This window comes from Triturus cristatus, chromosome 9 (genome assembly GCF_964204655.1).
Source record: "Triturus cristatus chromosome 9, aTriCri1.1, whole genome shotgun sequence".
Lineage (NCBI taxonomy): Eukaryota > Metazoa > Chordata > Amphibia > Caudata > Salamandridae > Triturus > Triturus cristatus.
In genome coordinates, this window is record NC_140592.1 from 935084144 (window position 1) to 935104406 (window position 20263).

General features: G+C 39.9%; 1 protein-coding gene across 2 annotated transcripts in view; it reads right to left on the bottom strand.

Annotated features, from left to right (window-relative positions):
- LOC146799097 (sodium/potassium/calcium exchanger 4-like) overlaps positions 1-20263 on the bottom strand; it is a 611785-nt gene that overhangs the window by 258929 nt on the left and 332593 nt on the right. For both annotated transcript variants that reach the window (XM_085626506.1, XM_085626505.1), the window contains exon 3: positions 18794-18870. In XM_085626506.1, the coding sequence (XP_085482632.1) occupies positions 18794-18870 (77 nt within the window). The remainder of the gene's footprint in view (positions 1-18793; positions 18871-20263) is intronic.

The following is a 20263-nucleotide window of genomic DNA, read 5'->3' on the forward strand; positions in this document are numbered from 1 at the left end:
TACATCCCCTTTCATGACGCAAACTAATTGAGCCAAATGTTCTTCAAAATACATCTGCTGTAAATGATTAAACACTTAAAATCATTCCATTAAGATGTCAAACCTGTAGAAATGGAGCGTCTACTGAAAACTCAAAGTCTGCTTACCTCTTTCTCCTTTAAGTTAAGCCTGTATTGTATGAGAAAGGCGGAAGTGCATCAGCAAGTGTCTGCCATACACGTATCTGGGTGCGATACACCCTCCCCACCAATCAGTTCCAGTCAATGAGGAACTCATTCTCCTAAGTGTATGCAGGAGAGATGTTCTGACTGGGCCTGGGTGGAACTCACGGAAATAGGCATGTCACACTGCTTGTGCTGTGATTTAGTGCCAGGAGCTCATTCCATGCAAAAAAATGAGCACAAACTGCACCATGCGGCACACCTGAGGGTGCAGCTTCTTAAGTTGATTTTGCTGCCGCTCGAGTAGATTTCCTACTTGTTCAGCAGATTTCTGATCGTGAACAGTCAGGACAGCCAGCTACTACCCACATTGGAGAGATCTCGCCTGGTGCCCTCCTAGTGACTAAATATCGCACTAAGGGATGCTGAATCTCATTGGTTTAACGTCTTCGAGCTACACATGAAAGCAAACTCTGCCACACGGCAGTTGGCAGAGGAAGACACTTGTAGACTCCTCATAGAAATATGTCCTGCTGTAGGGAAATGTGAAGAAATAAACAATCTAAATGTAGAACACCCAGAAACATTCAGGAAATTGAGAAAGACATCAATATCTAAATAAGGAAAGGAAATATGATGTATTTTCAGCACCTATTCATAGGATCGGCCATCACTTACTCCAGTTGGTAGAAAAGCAGCAGTACCTGTCATAATTGGTTTCCACTTTAATCAAAGTAATTTCCTTTATTTAAGATTACATTTGGTCCTCATAAAGTAATTGAAGTCTACCTAAAATGCAGTTATCAGAATATCCTTGTAGACTCCTGTTTTCTTTTATTTTCCCATGCTATTACGTTCATTGTATTAGTTTTCATTCGAGGCCAATTCCAGGCCCTATTGCACTGCATTATATTATGGTACGTTTTGAGCAACTTCCACGCTGGAAAGCTTATCTACACAGATAACTTGCTATACAGTGTGTATGTGTGGTTGAAAGTGTGTTGTGTTTGCTTTTAACCAGTGTGGGAAGTGTTTCCACATCTTGTGTGATAACCACAGAGGTATGGTTTTTAATTAAATGGACACATTGCTTTGGGATGTGAAGGATGAGGATGTGTGAGAAGATAGATGTGCATCTCTATAGATTGTGACATGCTGGTAGCTCTGATTAGCTCTGGACATCCCTTTATTGTGTTTGTTTCTTTTATGTTCTCAATCCAATTTCTTTAGCAGGTCATGGGAGGGCTGGGGGCATTTTATCCCTACCCTGCCACCTTATATAGTTAAAAAAATATGCTACCCACTGTGGATTGCACCACCAATTATCAATGTCCAAAGATAGTAGACACCAAAGAGTCAGTTCAATGATTATCTAGATTTTCTAGATTTCTTTATTCTTCTTAATTTTATGCAAGAAAAACACCAGGCAGCCAACGCGTTTCGTTCTTATAAAAAGAACTTCGTCAAGGGCTGTAAAAACATTAAAAAACATATATATAATATAATATAAATACATTGGGCAATACACGATAAAGATATAGCCATACATGATTAGAATCAGGAGCGGTGAATTGGTAGATTGTCCCTTGAGATGAACGGCGTAACCTTTGCCTAACGTGGTATGTTTATTCAGCGATATCCCCTTGAGTTGCAGTGCGTCGTTGAACGTGATTGACGCACACAGGGAAATATATTGAGGAAAACCACCCGGGCGCTCTCTTTGAGCACTTGTGAGGAGATACTATTGTGTATACACGAGTTTCTCTACGGGTGAGTGAAATGTGCAATATGTACGTAACCTGAGGGTAGGACCAAGTTGAGAGTGTTTAAGCAAACGAGCACAGAACAAGTTTCTTGTCGGGTGCATTTTGGAAAAACTGTTGGAAATTACGGGGTGACTATTGATAAAAAAATGGATAAGACGCTGCCTCTACTATGGCTTGGCGACTAACGGTGTTATGGGTGAACAATGTGGATTATGTATGTAACTTGAGGGACACATCTAGTTGATATTATTTAAACAAATAGGTGCAGAATAGGTTCCCAGTCGAGTCTATTTTAGAAAACCAAGGGACGTACTTGACCTATATCGCTTAACAAACAAGTTATGAACAGGTTTATTGTCGAGTGTGTGTTAGAAAACCGTTGGGAAATAAGGGATTTTTCTGATCAAAAATGGACCACGTGGTTTACTGGCTGCTTTAACATGGAGGGTTGGATACCGGGATTGAGAGTAAAATGAATGGGTACAAAATACACAAATTTGTATAAATGGGGACGGTATTTTGTGTCAATCTAGTTGTAAACCAATGGATTCACGTAACAAACGTGTGGTTTGATGCGTGGAGTGCATTTATTTGTTGTAAATCCTAGAAGTCTTGAGACTGGAGCTAAGGGTTTTTTGGTGCTTAAATAACCATGATTGTGGGGCAGAAAAGCATAATAAGTGAATAATATATTACATAATTTGACTTATATGTGTCACTGCTATATGTACCTTTTTGGGAATTGATGTTGTAGTAGGCACATTTTGGTTTAGTGGCAAAAAGATTGGAGCTTGCAATCATAGTTACTGTGACCGTACTTGGTGTTTTACATATACTAAATATTATATTGCAGGCACAGTGGCCATTTATTAGGAAGAGGATACGTTATTACAGAAATGTTACAATCATTGAAATGAAGGTAAGCCAGAAGTTTTATATGTCCATATCTGGATAATCTATTAGTACACCCAATGTATAGGGTAGGTGCACAAGTAGATAATTGGAGATAATTTGTGTTTAGTATCAACTAAATATGTGGCAGGATTGCTTATTATTAGACATCGATCGAAGAGGATATATGTAAATTTGACTCCCCTAGCCATATATACAAACAATTAAGATGAATGAGTCTAGGTGGGACAATATGAGGACATACAATATCGGATGTATTATGCTATCTTGCTTGGTTGTGTCTGTACTGATTACCCTCATTCTTAACCATTTACATTGTACTTTTATGAGAAAATGAGTAGAAACGTATGAATCTTTACATTGTCAGCTAAGCTGTTAATGGGTGTTTGCCAGTTGTGCCATATGGAGTTAATATGCATATATATCTTTTAACTTATGTGGTCGAATAACAACGAACTATATGTGTACATACTAAACATTTGAATGTAATGGAAAACAAAAAATTGGGTTTGCTGTTGACTTTGTCCATTCTGTTGGAACTAGAGTTTCTTTTGCTCCAAGTTAAGAAATGATCTTTGGGAAAGATACTTATTGCTATAATGAATCACGTGCTCAATGGATATATAAGGATATTTCATTATAAATGCTTAATGGCAAGCTTATAATGTTGGGAAATGTGGGAATTTCTCTTGTCTTGAGAAATCATGTTGTTTTTAAATTGTCCAATGTATTTATATTATATATATAAGAAGAATAAAGAAATCTAGAAAATGGCTAATCATTGAACGGACTCTTTGGTGTCTACTATCTTTGGACATTGATAATTGGTGGTGCAATCCACAGTGGGTAGCAGTTTTGTGGATCAGTGGATTCGCCCCTTGGGAACAGCAGGGGCAGTGGAAGTGCACACTGTAGAGTTAACAACTTGCACATTAATCTAAATTGAGGAGAGTAGACGGGTAACGTCTGGAGAGAGGTGCGACACACACACCTGGTTGTGAGCGTAGGGTTGTGTTGTTCCTTTTGCTTTGTGTAGTTTAAAAAATATATTTTTAGGACAGGAGAAAAAGTCCCCGGAGTACTGTTGAGGCTACCTGTAAGATTATATCTTATGTTGCAGGCAGCCAATCAGAGCTTTTTTCCTGTAGAAGCATGTTGGTCCAAGGGAAAAATGCCCCCTAGGACAATCAGAACGCTCGAATTTTTTTTTGATTGGGTTCGAGGGACTCAAATCGAGCCATAAAGATATACATTTTGTTTGATTTTGTGTTTTGGGACCACCATCTTTATTGGCCCCCCCGCTTGACGGATCACCCCGAAACCTTCCAAGAAAAAACTAATAAAAAAAAAAAGTTCCATGAAAATCTATCAAACGGCGCCAAAGTTATTAGCAAACCAAACAAGGATTGGCATAGCCAATTGGTCTCGCCTTTGGGACCTTATAAGTATTTAGTTATGCAGCACAATATCCCTGGTGCAACAACATCAACTGTTGCATGGCTAAACACTTATAGGGTCCCAATGGCGAGACCTATTGGCTATGCCAATGCTTGTTATTTCTGTCTGAGACCCTCACAATACCATACAAATCCAATACAATGAAATAACCGGGGTTTCAGACGCTACTGCAACTATAAACAGTGGGAGCCAGCAAGGTACATGAGAGTTACTGTCCCAGAATCAGTTGCTAGTATTAAAGATGGAACGATGACAGTGTGAAGAAAGTTAAAAACGTCTGGAACGTGGAAACTCGCACGTCAGCTGAAACACTCCTGACATCAGGCCTACACAAGTAGCTCGTTGAACACATTCTCTGCAGTCCAAGTGTATGACACATCTCCAGCACTGAGAACATCTGGCGGTTTCCAGAAATTCAAATGAATTGCACATATTTTAGGCTATTTCAGAAACAACATGCTGTGGTGATGTTACAGCACTCACAACCGCAATATACAACATGGCCCTAAAAACCACTGGTGGGATGATACACAAAAAGGGTTCTCCGCAATAAAACGTGTGTGTGTGTGACAGGAAATGGGATCAACGACCAACCTCCCAATCCTTAGCTTTGGTGATCAAACCTGCTTCTTCTAGCAAGCATTTGCCTTTCCAAAATGCATTTTTCTAAATAAACAAGCATGTGCCAATAGCTGGCTGTAATAATTATAGAGTTACGTAGAAAAGCTATGGACCAGAGATTCCAAACATCACCTTCTTATTAACTTAAATACCTTTTCTGTTCCTAACAACTGGTTTAATAGGAAATGCTGTGATGTCCTCCCCGTGGGGATTTTGTTTCAATGGAATCATAGAAGTAAACGTAAAAATCAGGAAGCATTGACTCTTTTAAGCCTGATATGTCTGCGCACGTCAGTTATTGATTAACACAGTTTGTATACCACGCAGCCTGCACTCAGTATGACACTGTAGTGATGTTCACTGTACAGAGAGGAGTTTCTATATGATGTTTAGGTTCCTATAACAGATTGAGTCAGAGCCATCCATCCGTTAAAGAAGAGTTTATGTTTTTTGAGAAAAGGTCCATCTCTACTTCTTTGTTGGATTGCATGGTGGCCTTGTCTTACTTAATGAGCAATGGAAGCGCTTAAGTCATGTGGTCAGAGGTTTTCTTTTTTTTACCCTTCTCTTAGTTTGGTAAAATGTCAGTCGCCTAGCATTTGTGAATTTGCTGGTACGGTGGTACTGGCTAAACTATCAGTGTTGAATATGTATATGATGCTCTATCAAGGTGTTTGTATTTTTGCAATGTCTCCTAATGGTTACTGTTGTCTGCTGTCCCTTTTGTCTGGTGAATGGATGTAGGTAGATGATCTGTCTAACATGTTGCGTTACTCAGCTTTTAAGCACACCAGATAAGACCGCACTACCCATTAACTGACGGGCTGATTTCTCCACCTTAGGAAGAAAAACACACATAACCCTTAACCCGGCACCCGCTCGGAGAGTTATACACCTCTCTGGGTCCAGAACTCGGCTCTTGGTTGTGAGCTACACCAGGGAATTCTAAAAATTAAAAACCTGAGCAGCAAGCCAACTGTAGCCTTGTCAAAGGAAAGGTTAACATGCTGCACTCCAAAAAATAAATACTTCTATCTTGGTGGATAAGTGTCTGCATTTTGCGCACAAATAACCTCACTCTCCTGTGATCTGCAACTCGCGGTCTTTTCAGATTAAATTATGAATGCCTTTGTCAGGACTTTCCAGTAAAACATTTGATTCAAAACACACACTATGGGAGAGGATTGCGAATCAAGCACTCTTCTGCAATGGGGAGCCCAACCTCTGCCTGCATGAACGCCGAATGCATCTTATATTATTTCTGCATTTCATCCCGAAAATCGTCTCAAATCCGAGACCATCGTGCTTACCTTAAATAACTGGGGTGCTAGCGCTCCATGCTAGCCGAGGACCCTTCCTCACCAGCACACATCCATCGTTCAACACCGTTTACCCGATGCACCACGACGGCCTGGGCTAAGTCAGAGCCAGCACTCCCTTGCGTGCAGAGGAGGCTTCTGCGATGACTCATCGAGGCATTTTTATTATTCTTTACAATTTGTACTCCTTGAAGTATCACGTATTTTAAGTAGCCGAGCAGTTGACACAAACAGTAAACAAGCTGCAAGAAGAAATGGGCCAGATGATGCCTTGTTTACACACCTTCCTGCTTACCAAACACATCGAGCTGCCAGCAAGACGGTCACTTCCCGAATAAACTCGAGTGCAAAGAACGATAATAACAAGGAATCTGAGAAACGCAGCGTCCCGCGAGTGGTGCGCGCGAGAGCGAGCACTAGGCCATATGTTTTGAATTATCGCGCCCGTGTCTGGGCACAATAATTCAAAACATATAGCGCCGTGCGGGTAACCGCAAGCAATAGGCCACACATGCATGAGTGTGTGTGTGGTGAGCTTTTTGAAGCCCTTACAATAAGTCTCACAGAGCAGCGCATGCGCGCTGCTAAGCGAGACCTAAAAAGGTATCTCTTATGGAGACACAGACCTAATTATAACTACCCAGTGGCTATACATATATATATATAGAAGTCCCAAGAAGTGGTGGTTAAGTGATCAGTGACCCACTCAAACATTTTTTGGTAATTTGGAAACATTTGGGACATATTTTTCTTATAGAAAGGGATTTGGACTGATCTCCCATGCTTAAAAACGTTATACTTTTATAAAATATCCATTGCCAGTTTACTTGCCAGTCCTTCCTCACTGTTTGCCATCAAAGCAGCATTTAAACAATCGAGTAACGGATCCTCATATTTGCATATGATTAAGACCATTCAGTCGAAACGCGTAATGCTAATTGTGGGTGCCTGCTGAAATAAATAAACCTGTGTTCTACTTTACTCCCGACTGGAGGGCTTGTTTACTTACACTGGAAAGACGGTATGAGATGACTTTTGGAATATATATATTTATATATGTAGAGAGAGACAGAGAGAGAGAGATATATATTACTTATGTTTGCTATACAAACCCAAATTAAACTACACAAACATTAGACATTCTAAAGTTTATATTTTTAATTTATCATTTATGCACCACTTTCAAATGAATGTCATATTTATAACTCACATGTATGCTTATGCACCACCTTAGAATTCATATAACAAGCACAACTCCGTACACGGTCTTTGGATGCACTCACCAGACTACAATACCTATAACTAGCCACTGTACCATGCACTATGTTCTGCCGCATTATATAATTCCCAATGTCATAAGTGTTGTTATCAGTGCAATCATTTTCTCATGCTCTAACTTCTATAATATGCAAGGGTATAGGTAATGCATGGAGAAGGGGTGGGTTCAGTAGAGTGGCATAAAGTGGAGTGTGTAAATTAAAGGAAACATAGGGTTAAAATGAGTGAAAATATGTCAGTTTACATCTGCAAAACATATATCAGAGTATGTACATGTTATTTATCTTGTTGTAAATGTAAATAGTGTAAATAATGTTACCTTTATACGTTATATAAAACGTACTTATATATTGTGCTAAGTTCATGGTAAACCACGGTACGTGGAGCTCACAACTGGGTATATGTTTGGGTCATGGGTGTATTTAACAAAGGTAAAAAGCATCCATATATTTTCATCACAAATTTCCATAATTGTGCGGTTAGAATTTTGCTAACTTATGGCTTAGGGTGTTAAATATAATCATGTATTATGTTTTATTGTTAATAACAACCTATTGCAAAACAACAACAACAGTTGATGGACAGAATGCAGAACAATGTCATACATTCACCCCAGTACAGAGATCTGGGCCTAAAACCATTGTTTGTTTGCTCACCATGCCGTTCCAGTTTGAACCCAGCCATATGCAAATCAGTCTTGACCCTGTGCCTCATGGGAACAGTCCAGCCCGTAATGCCAAGCCAGGTCCTCCCTAGACTGGAAACAAGCATCCTAGGACCAGTTTTGGGGTTTCACCCCTCTTCAGCCAAGATACCTTGATTCCAGTGACATGGAGAGCACTGGACCCACGTCTGGGCATACCCTTCCCAATCGGGTTGACAAATGCAAAACAACAGTTGATGGACAGAATGCAGAACAATGTCATACATTCACCCCAGTACAGAGATCTGGGCCTAAATCCATCGTTTTTTTGCTCACCATGCCGTTCCAGTTTGAACCCAGCCATATGCAAATCAGTCTTGACCCTGTGCCTCATGGGAACAGTCCAGCCCGAACTGCCAAGCCAGGATTATCGCCAAATAATCAAAGGCGATACAAAGGGACTTAAATTCAATTCACATTTTAACTGCCAGCCAATGCAATATTGGCAATGCATGAGCCACCGATTGATGTTTCGGGATGGCGAGCAGCAGACGTGCTGCTGCATTTTGGAGGACCTGAAATTTGTTGAAGAATCTTTATTGAATAGTAAGAAAGAGACCACTGCAATAATCAATCTTTGATAGAATAAGTGCCAAAACCACAGCTTTCTGAAGGAATAAGATGTAGCACGTTCCTAAGAGTTTTGATCATAGAAAAGCAGAATTTACCCTTCAAAGGCCAGTTTGGTGTCAAAGTAGTTTCCTACATTTTTCTACCTTGGTGACCGGATTGGGAAGTTCTCCCAGTTCCTGTGGCCACCACCTTGGTGTCCATAAGGAGGTATCACGCCCAAATAGAAGCACCTCGTTTTTTCCTGTATTCAGTTTAAGACAGTTTTTGGACATCCATTTCCCAACTTCCAGCATACAGCCACGAAATCTAGAACTGGTGTCCTTCGGGTCACCAGAAAAGGATGCCGCGATTTGCATGTCGTCGGCGTATGACACCACCGTAAATCCGAATGACTTTATAAGTGAGCAAAGGGGGGTGACATAAATATTAAAAAGGGTCGGACTCAGAGAGGAGCCCTGATGCCTTGGGAGTATTGTCTAATGGGATATCTGTAAAATGTATTTCCCCAAGAATAGAGGAGGTGGATGCCTCTATGCGCACTCCCGCCCTCCGATGAATGGAGGTAAAAGAGTCCGAGACTGCTTTTACTTTTGCCTGAAAGAAACCTGCTAGAAGATTACACAATTCTTTATCTGCTACAATGTTTTTCTGTTCAGGGAGTTTACTCAACTCCTGTACTGTAGCAAAAAGTTCTTTAGGGGTATTGAGGGAGGCCCTGATTTTAGTATAAAAATAAAAATATTTTAGCAGTTCACATTTTTATTTTCTACTCCAAGATAGATTTTTTATAGGAGATTTTATCATTATGATCATAATGAGTGCGCCATTTCCTTTCAAGCTTATGGCAGATTTGTTTCTGTCGTCTCAGGCTATCGTCAAACCATGGCTCGGAAAGAGAGGTCCTTTTATTTTGTGTGGTTTTTATAGGTGCCAAGATGTTTAGGTTTCCAGTATTAGTGCCCTCATCCAGGTCCACCAGAATTCCAGGTTTAAAGTCACACAGGTAAGACTTGAACATTTCGGGGGTAATTTTATGCCAAGGGAGATTTTGCGTTTTGAGCGAGGAGAGGGGCACAGGATCAGCTACCGCTTCTGGAAAAATACTGAACATCACAGCTGAGTGGTCTGGCCATGACAGAGGGAGAATGGATGAGATTTTGAGATAGGGGTTGTCTGAAAAAAGGCCATCCAGGGAATGGCCGGCCACATGTGTAGGGCCTTTAACTAGCTGTGAGTGACCTGCACTTTCCATAGGTCAATAAAAGCAGAAGTGTCTCTATCAGCTGTGGTGGAAATTAAAAGTTTCCTAAAATAGTAAAATCAGAAAAATGAACTTTAATATCCAGCAGTTGTATGATCATTGGCTTTACAAACGTTAAATGTACCTACGTTGTTTTCAGATACAGTTTGCCCGTGTTCTGCGTTAGGTCATCCGGTATTAGGTGTGGTATTTTTACCCTCACTATTGCTACTTTAGTAAAGTGCTAATCAGTAGATCAAAATATTTATACGTTTTTATAGTTTAAAAAATACAGAGTGCAGGGTAGTACTGCGGTACCCCTAAAACATTTTACAAGGTTGTCTTTTATTTTTCGTAACATTTTTACAGCAGTGTACTGAGAACTGTGTTTTTTTGTAACATAGGGCGGTAATTTTTAGTAATTAGCGAGCTACTCCATACACTTTTTTGTACATATTTAAATGTCTAAAAAACTTTAAAGTACACTTTAGCACACTCTATTGGTAAAGCATAGTGTCTTATAGTGTATTTGCAAATTTTTCTTTTTACATTTTTGTTTTTGTATCGCGGTATTCCTGCATTGATTCTGATTTAAAAAAATATGTATAAACTTATAAACAGTCTGCCCTACCTGTTAGCACTTTACTAATGTGGTAATAGGCATGGCACTTGCCGAAATTGTATGGCGTAGAGCAGAACACAGGGAAACTTGAACTGAAAACAACATGCTGTCTTTAACTTTTGTAAAGGCAGTCATTAGCCAATCAGCTAATGGCTTGTCATTGCTATATATACCTCAGAAGTACAGCGGTACGACCGCGACCATAGATATAGCAAAATGTAAAACACTTAAAATGTATAAAATACTTATTATACTTACCTGCTGTACCACAAAGAATCATCTGCACACCATAACATATAATCCTTCCAAATTTCGTAAAAATTGGACAGACGGTTTTTGCACTACCCGAAATACAAAAGTCTATGTAAAATGCTTTGGATTTTATGCCCATTTCACTCCCTTGACAAAACGCTGCTAAACGTTCTGGACTCTAAGAATGAAATAGACATAGTAGGTCTGCAAAGTTTAGCAGACATTCGTCAAACGGGTGCAAAGTTATTAAGGGACAAAAATCCCAAAGATCCCTATCGCCGATCACTCTAACTATAACTAGAAAGTGGCTACTGCCACACCGTAACTTATTACCAACTGGCGGCCGCCAGTAGATAGTTATAGTTAGTATGTAGTTTCCATAGGAAGAGTGTTTTTTTCATTTGCCAATGATTTTTTTGAAGAATTTTAAAAAGGGGAGGTCCCGGGGTATGGGATCCCTGGGGCCCACAACGGCCCAGGGAAGGAGGGCCACGTGACCATCCCTTCCAAAGAAAAACAAACATTGGCAACTGGCCAGAAGCCCCACCCCCTTTCTCCACTACTCTGCAAACAGCCACGGCCCGTGCAGGTAAGAGAGGTGGGTCAGGTGGGAGGGAGGGTATTTCGACAGATGACGATGAAGGAAGATTATTTATTTATTTACTTTTCCCTTGTGGTAGTCTGTAAACCCGGCCCCACCACCCACCTCTCTTACCTGCACAGGCCGCAGCTGTCTGTAAATGCACGTTCTGGTGCACTGCTGGTTTGGGGATGAAGTGCCTTTGGCTGGTGAGGTTCCTTAGGGGCCAACAAGGGCTCCTGTTACCTCCAGTAAGCCCCACTATCATCCCCAACTAGTAATGCACCAGGAGGCAGGTTTGAAGAGTGGTGGTGAAAGGGGGCATCATCCAGTGACTATGACTTGTTTTTAAAAAGTTTATGAGTATTAAATATATATACCAACCCTTGGTTTTTCAGTGACTATATATACAATCTCCCCCATATTTTTTTAAAAACAAGCCCTGGGGAGGTTATAATCCCCAGGGCATTAGTAAGCCTGGGGGCGGGCGTGTGGCCCCTCCTATATGTGCATAATGCTCTGGGACCTGGCCCACCCAGGGGCCGATAATAAACGGATTCGCCTATTAGGGCTAGGGGGTCAGGGTATTTCTACTCTGCCCCCTTTTCTTTTTTCTTTACATTTTTTGTGGGACTCAGCTCAAGCCAAGTCCCAAGATGGCTGCCAACAATTCTGGGTTGAAGTTGTGGCTGTCAATCAATTTTCAATAGGGATTCAGTAGGATTTTGGGCTCCTAGATATCTATATTTTTTAAACCTAAATATCTCTGAAAATACTGAACCGCCTTACACTAAATCACAAAAAGCACGCTTTCTCGACCAACATCTAGCTTTCTGCCAAATTTTGTGTAATTCCGTTCAGCAGTTTGGGCTGTAGTAGTGTTCAAACATAGGGAAAACGCGTTTTGGGATCCCCTTTTTTCTCTGTTCCCTCTTGACAGATCACCCCAAAACTTTCAACAGCATCTGAACCAAAAGATGGATTTTTATTTTTTATTTCATGAAGATTTGTCAAGCGGCCTCAAAGTTATTTGCTAAACAAAAAACAAGTTTCCTACGGGAACTTTGGTCCAGACTGTGACTACCTACTGGCAGTAGGTAACATATATACCTATATAGGTATACGTGTTATTGGTGTTCTGGGAATTGCAGTCCCTAAATCTCCATCACAACAAAAACAATGGTATGATTACAAAGAATCTATTACAACGCAGTACTCAGTGCAGATTCTAATGTGACAGACTAACATTTTACAATATTAATTTCATGTTGACACTACCTGCAAAACTAAAATTAAATCATAGTACTCTCACTACTTTCAAACACTATTTGTACTGACGCTAGAGCTCTAAATCAATAGAGAAAATGTATTTACAATGCAATATTCAATATGCCAATTCTGGCAAACTGATTTGCAACACGTGATTATGATCACAATTCACTTTTATAACAATAGAGAATTCCAAATCAATAAATTTTTCAAATCAATGAAAGAAATTAATTTACAATGCATTGGTCAGTATCATTCGAATATGTCTATGCTTAACTGGTCATAATGTAGCAAAAGAGTGTTCTGACAATCAAAGGTCCCTAACTCTATTGGCATATTAATTTTAATGCGACCGTCATACATAGTTGTGCCAGCTGCAGGCCATCTCATAGAGTTACTACAAGCTTCATTCCTCATACTACTCCAAAGAGTTGTTTAAGTTACTCATTGGCCTCTGTAAACCTCTAATATCGCTGGTCTTGTACTGGCTGTGGATAGTGGCAAATATGTGCTAATATCATGTCACTATTGTGCCAAATGTACGATTACCATGACATTTCAATGAAATCTCTTTTTTATACAATCATTAATACCCTCCAATGGTGTGACAGTTTTTGTGTGTCATCGCTTCTATTATAGATGCTAAAATGGTACCGCCATTGTAGATATGTGTAATGCCGTCAGGTAAGACTATCACACTAGTCCCATTACCAATCATCCTAAACATAATTGATGCACATAAAGTTCCTCATCCTTCCTCCTAAGGTCATCATCCCCAAGTTCAAAATGTCCTAAGATTCAAGTTTTCATCGTGCTAGATCTCTGTTACCACCTTGTTCATTTTTGTCTACTGTATCAATTCCTCTGAACTTCAATTTGGTCCAGTCATTGTCATGTGTGGTCTCAAAATGTCTTGCGATTTGTTAAATATGATCTATGTTCTTGATGACTCGTGTATGTTCCATAATTCTTTTCAATCAGTCCTGAAACCATATTACTATTGTGCTAACTGTATGATTACTATAACAATTTAAAATGAAACCTCTACTCTAAACAATCAATATTACCCTCCAGTGGGTTAATAGTTTTTGTGTGTCATCATTTCTATTATAGGTGTTAAAATTATACCGTCATTGTAGATATGTGTAGTGCCCCAGGACATTCTATCGTACAAGTTCCACTAACCATCATCCTATCCATAATAGGTACACTTAAAGTTCTGCATGCTGGTTCAAATCCCCTGGGGTCATCGTCCCCAATTTAAAAAATGTATTAGGATTCACATTTTTGTAGTGCTAGTTCTCTGTTGCCACCTCTTTTATTTTTGTCTACTGCATCAATTCCTTTGAACTGCAACTTAGTCCAGTTATTGTCATGGGTGGTCTCAAAGTATCTTGTGATTATGATCTTTGTTTTTGATGGCCCATGTATGTTCCATAAATCTCTTTTTCAATTCTCACATAGTACTCCCAATTTTTTCTAGCTTGCAAGGGCATGTAAGAAGATATACTACAAATCTGCTTCTGTAGGTTATTATTTTAATTATTGTTCATATCTTGCCATCTTTGTATTCAAATGCCTGTGTTTGTTCAGCAATCCAGCAAAGCGTCCAATTATTAAATTCGTTAAACCCTTTTAGTTTTTTCCACATGCTATCACTCGTGTTTTTTGTAGCGGCTGTGAACCAGTTTGTTTCAAACACTCTTGGCCCTCCTATAGATTATGTTTGGTTCTTTGCCCAACAATTGTTTTAGAGTTGCCAATTCTTTTGCATTATTTCAGGATGTGCCAATCTTTTTTATTATTTTCTTGATCTGTTAGGCCTCCCTCAAATAACACTTCACTTTCACTCGTTGTGTTTTCAGTTCTTTTTTGGTTATCAACAATTCTGATCATTTGTGTGTTGAGGCTCTGGCTAGATTCATCTTGACAATCTGGTGGGAGTACCCCTTTGTTTGAACCTTTCAATCGTATCTTTCATTCATCTCATCAGTTCTTTTTCTTTAGAACAATTTCTCATAATGCTTAAAAATTAGCTATATGGAAAGCTGTTTTTTAAACTTTCCTGATGAAAACCACTAGCATGTCAAACATAATTTGTGGATGTTGATTTACAATGTAACGTGGTCTGGATCTTGCCATTCAAAATGAAAATCTCAATGTCTAGAAATGTGGGCTAGTGGATATGACATTTTTGAGTCAATCAAGCACAAAATTGTAGCTGTGTAACCACTTAAACCTTTTGACACTAATGACATAACCATCATCACCACTAATACCAGCAATTAAGGCCTAGGTGCTGTGTTGATGCAAGGAAGAAGCAATAGTTGCTAGGAAATAGTGGCATTTACTTTAAGAGCTTTGTAAGTGGGTGAACCCACATATTTTAACAATAGAAAAATTAAGGCCTTTCCTTAATGTGGGTTGCTTCGTATTTCAAGAATTTTGTTTGGGTAAATCAATTTATCCTTAGGACTGATCACAAACCATTAGTAGATTTTTCATTACTACTGGGGGGCGGAGGGCTTCTCCTTGATTGCCAAATGGCAGAACAGACTTCAGGAATTTCATTACAGCCTTGAGTATGTTGCAGTGGTGAAGATTATTTGCTGCAAATTGTCTGTCTACACACTCCCCTTGAATTAAATAGATGCTCAACAAGTAGCAATGATGATCTAGAGATGGTGTGTCCAACTAGCTCTGTTGGTTCAGTGATGAAAGGAACTTATCTGCGGAAGAATGGAAGAGAGCGCTAGAAGGTAACTGTGAGGTGCAAGAGGTCATGAATTATTGGCCTGACTCTATGACATTACAGGATAACCTCATCCCATACAAGATAATTTCAGAAGAACTGGCCATGGTAAATGGCATACTGTGGAGTGTGGACATGTAGGTTATTGACAGTTCCAGTTGGACTTTGTGACAAAGTGCTAAACTTAGTTCATGAGGGACATGTTGCTATACGTAGCATGAAACATAGACTGAGAGAGCATTTCTGGAGTTGATAAGGGAGCGGAACATTTTGCCAGGGACTGTTGTGCATGCGTTCTCAGTGACAAAATACAATTAACCACAACTTGTCCGGTCACTCTCATTGTCAGCAGTAATTCTCCTTGGTGTAAACTAGCATGCGGACCATTTGGAGTTTTAGGAGGTATGCCGAAGTATACCCTTGTTTTGATAGACTATTTTTCCAAATGTTCCGAACTAAAGCTTTTGAAGAATGTTAACTCGAGTAGTACAAAGGAATTTTTTTTAAAGTTTTTTTTAAGAGAGAGAATCCTGAAGCGCTGGTTACAGCAAGGGAATCAACTGTTGTTCAAGGAAATGTGTGAATTCCTGGAATCTTGTGGTATCAAGGAAGCCAGGCCTTCACTTTACCATCCCTGTAACAATGGGTTAGCAGAGAGGATGGATTGCACTCTCAAGGGCCAACTATAATTGGCATTAGTTAATGAGCTCAGGTGGAAGTCAGTAGTCAAGGACATGCTATGTGCCATTAGAACCAGACCTCACTTCCGTACTGATGCTTCACCTTTTATCTTACTGCAAGAAAGAGTGGCTGGGTTTTGGATGTGAGGCGTGAAGTACAAGTAAAGTAATGTACAGTGGGAAAACAGTGTGAATGCTCCCAATCAACGTAGGTGACTTAGGGCCTGATTTTGAATTTGGAGGTTCTGGAGTCGGCCGCCATGCCAGCACCCCGCTCCAGGACCGCTAAACTTGACAGCCGCCCACCCGCCCGCCAGATTAAGAGTAATCCTTTGATCTGGCGGGTGGTTCTTTGGCGTTCCCATGGTGGTGCCTATTAACGAGGCACTGCAATAGGAACGCCAAAGCCCGTTCCTGCACGGCATGGACTTTAAAGTCCATGCTGTGCAGGAAAGGGGGGTTACTGCACACAGGGGGGAACAACATGTGCCCCCCGCAGGCATGCAGTGGCCCTGAGGCAGGACCCCCTTTGTATCCTCACTGCCGCAGTTTTGCCTTGAACACTGTGGCATTGAGGAAGCTCCTAATTGGCTCAGCAGTGCAGCAGCGGCACTGCCAGCATATTAGAACCTCTCCGTGCCACCATGGCGAGATCCATGATCCCCGGCCTGTAGTGGTCCCACCGCTGTATTCATAATATGGTGGGTGGACTGCCAGTCTGACAGTCCATTGACTGCCACCACGGGTCCGGCGGTTCGTAGTCAGGCCCTTAGTAAGGATCAAGAAACCTGGCCATGCAAAGAAAGGGGTTTCACGCTTCTCTCGTCTTGTGTAAGTTAAGGGAATCAAGGACTAGGTAGTGATTCTAGAGAATGGTAAATTGTGGAATAAGTGTTACGTGTCGGTCATTCCAAACTCCCTTTCGGTATATGTATGTGAGAAACTTGGAGAAATTATTGGTGAGTTTGAAAAGCCAATGATGGGTGGTGGCTGTCATCATCGTCAACTTTCTTAAAGAACAAGGACTAAACAATTGAGATTGCAAAACTATGTAAGGGAAGAACTATTGTGTTGGTTTCTCATCCTGTACACCATGTTGTATTCACTGTCCCTTATTCGCTGCTCTGTTTCTGTTTCAAACTTATGCCATTAGTTGAATTACATTTTTCTGTTAGGGAGCAATACTACAATTTATCAAAAAGAATTCTGTTCATTACTGTATACAGTAGTACTGCATTGCACCACATTTCCTTGATTAGGTTTGTATGTATTATATTTTTTTAGTGCAAAGAGGGGATCTGTTTTAAGCTTTGACTTTGTTTCATTATGATTGAAAGGGTGTGTTAGGATTTGTCATGGAATATTACATTAGACCCTTACATTGATAGAGGGGCCAGTGTTTCAGCAGGAGCAGTTGCTTCTTGGGCTCTGTTGCTGATGGTTGTACCTACTAAACCTTGTAGATTTTAACCTTGCTTTGCCTCCTTTTAAACATGGCAATATTTGCAGACTCAATAGAAACAGAATGCAAGCACCTTGACTAAGTCCTCACCTCACCCCACAACATGTTCTTGGCAATAATACAAAGTGACCTATGTTATTCGCTCTACTGTCTGTTACCACCTCTTTCAATTCAAAAAGACAAATCACCACCCACCTCCACATCCAACACCTCAGAACTGCAAATCAAGATTCAAATTTACTGCTGTCAACTAACCTCCTTAAATGAGAGTATCTTTTAGCTAGTTCTAGTTTTATAGCCAACAGCATTATAACATGTTTAAACGTATTATTTCATTGCCCCAATATTGGAACACTGACAGAATATCAGAGACAAAAATATTGTGTGGACAAAATATTGAGTGAAAAATATTGAGTGCCAAATTTTCAAGAACGTGAGTGCAAGTAGGTAAGTATAGGTTTACTTTTCTTAACCCCACATATACATACATTGAAGATATATATATCAGCAAGGTAAATATATATGAAGTAATATGTAGTTAAACTTTGCTTACCTGTAAAACTTACCGACATAATATTTTTGCTCTCGAAATTCTTGACACAATATTTTGTCCCATGATATCTCTGTTTCCGATATTCTGTTTAAACACCCCTAATTTTTACCTTCAAGCTCAAGAATGCTTAGAGCCGTTGGCTGCGAAACATGTCTAGCTGAAAGTTACACTCATGAGATGGGGCTGGATGATAGTAATGAAGAGAAACGTTGTAACCACTTTCGACTTAACTAAATAAAACAAACTAAGGGGCATATTATCAAGATCCGGCGTTAAAATTATTGCCGCTTTAGGGGCAGAAAACTGCCACCAAAGCGGCTATAATGGGCTTGATAATATGCCCTTCAGAATTCCAATAGAAGCCCATGTTCACACCCGAAGATGGGCTTCAATTGGATTACTCAAGGGCATATTATCAAGCCCATTATCGCCGCTTTAGCTGCAGTTTTCTGCAGCTAAAGCAGCGATAATTTTAATGCCGGATCTTGATAATATGCCCCGAGAGAACTGGAAGACATCTGAAAAAGGGAGACAACAGAGGTGAACAGTTATTATTTATTAGTAGGATAACTGCGTGATAGGAAATACTTACACAAGAAATATGAAACAAAATTGCTCCGTTTTGTCGTTCTTTGATTGTAAATAAATCGTCGGGGAATTCATTAATTGCTGTAAAGATAAACAAATATTTTCAGAGTTTAGAGTGCAACAATGGAAACATCTGCAACTCAAAAGCCTCAGTTTATTGGCATTACAATAACTTTGAAGGATGAAAGGCAAAGCAGGTATTCTTCAGGTTACACACTGATGTCTGTAGATCTATTAGATATATTATTTATCTATTTATTTATTTGGTAGTCTTAGATAGTGCGAACAAAGCTAACCATGCTTCAAAACACTTTACATACAAAGGGCCACACAATACCAGTGATTACAGCAAACAAAAGCAAGTCAAATGTAGGCTAAATTGCAAGTGAAAAATAACAGGCAAAGAGAAAACATGAATAGTCAAAGAAACTACAATACCACCAAACATAAAGGAAACTAATATATTGTATGCCAATCTGGCACTCATAAAATGAAGAACATGAGACAATATTAAAACATAAGTAAAGGTGGAGGCAGTTGAGGTACCAAATCCCTAAATGAAAAGGTAAGTCATGACTGTGGCCAGTAGTAAGGACCAAGGTGTTTGAATCAAAATACAATTTTTTTCATACCAGAAAACATGAATTGGTCCAAAGAGAGGAGAACAAGAAAGCTTCAAATCCTGGGCCCACAGAATGATAAGACCAGAATGCACTGTTTTTAAGTATGTACTAGGTTACACATGCCGTAACCCTATCTCTGTATCAGGTATAACTTTGTATGTCCTGATAATGATCCTAATATTTCACTAAGGATCAAAACGCTGTTGACTACGATACTAATTGTTATAATTGTTCATTCCTGTACATTCCTGTACACATGAGAATTGGTACCGACGTATTGTGACTACAAACATTGTGTTTTATTTTGTCACACTCATTTGCCTGAGTTTGTATGTCTTATGTGACATTCCTGCATTCGCTTTCCCCAATCATTGTTTTTATTTGCATCAAATAAATATTTATATTGAGTTATACAAACTTAAACCAGACAAGCTTGCCCCCTATCTTAGGGGTATGTATGAAGAATCCAGGGGAAAACGGTCCCTGCCTGTGGACCAAAGGACGGCCACCATCATCACCATTCATAAGCAGGGGAAACCAAAATCTGACTGTGGTTCGTACAGACCGATCTCCCTCCTAAATGGGGAACCTAAGATTTTGGCTAAACTATTGGTCAACCGCCTGATCACTGTTATTGGAAATCTAGTCCATCCCGACCAGTCGGGTTTCATTCCGCATCGCAATACTGCACTTAACCTGCGAAGGGAGCAGCCTCTATTCTGGAACCAGCTGTGATAGTCTCCCTAGACGCTACTATGGCCTTTGATACCATTGAATGGCCGTATCTCTGGGCAGTGCTGAAAAGTTTGGGTTTGGCCCAAACTTCATTCGATGGGTACAGCTCCTATATG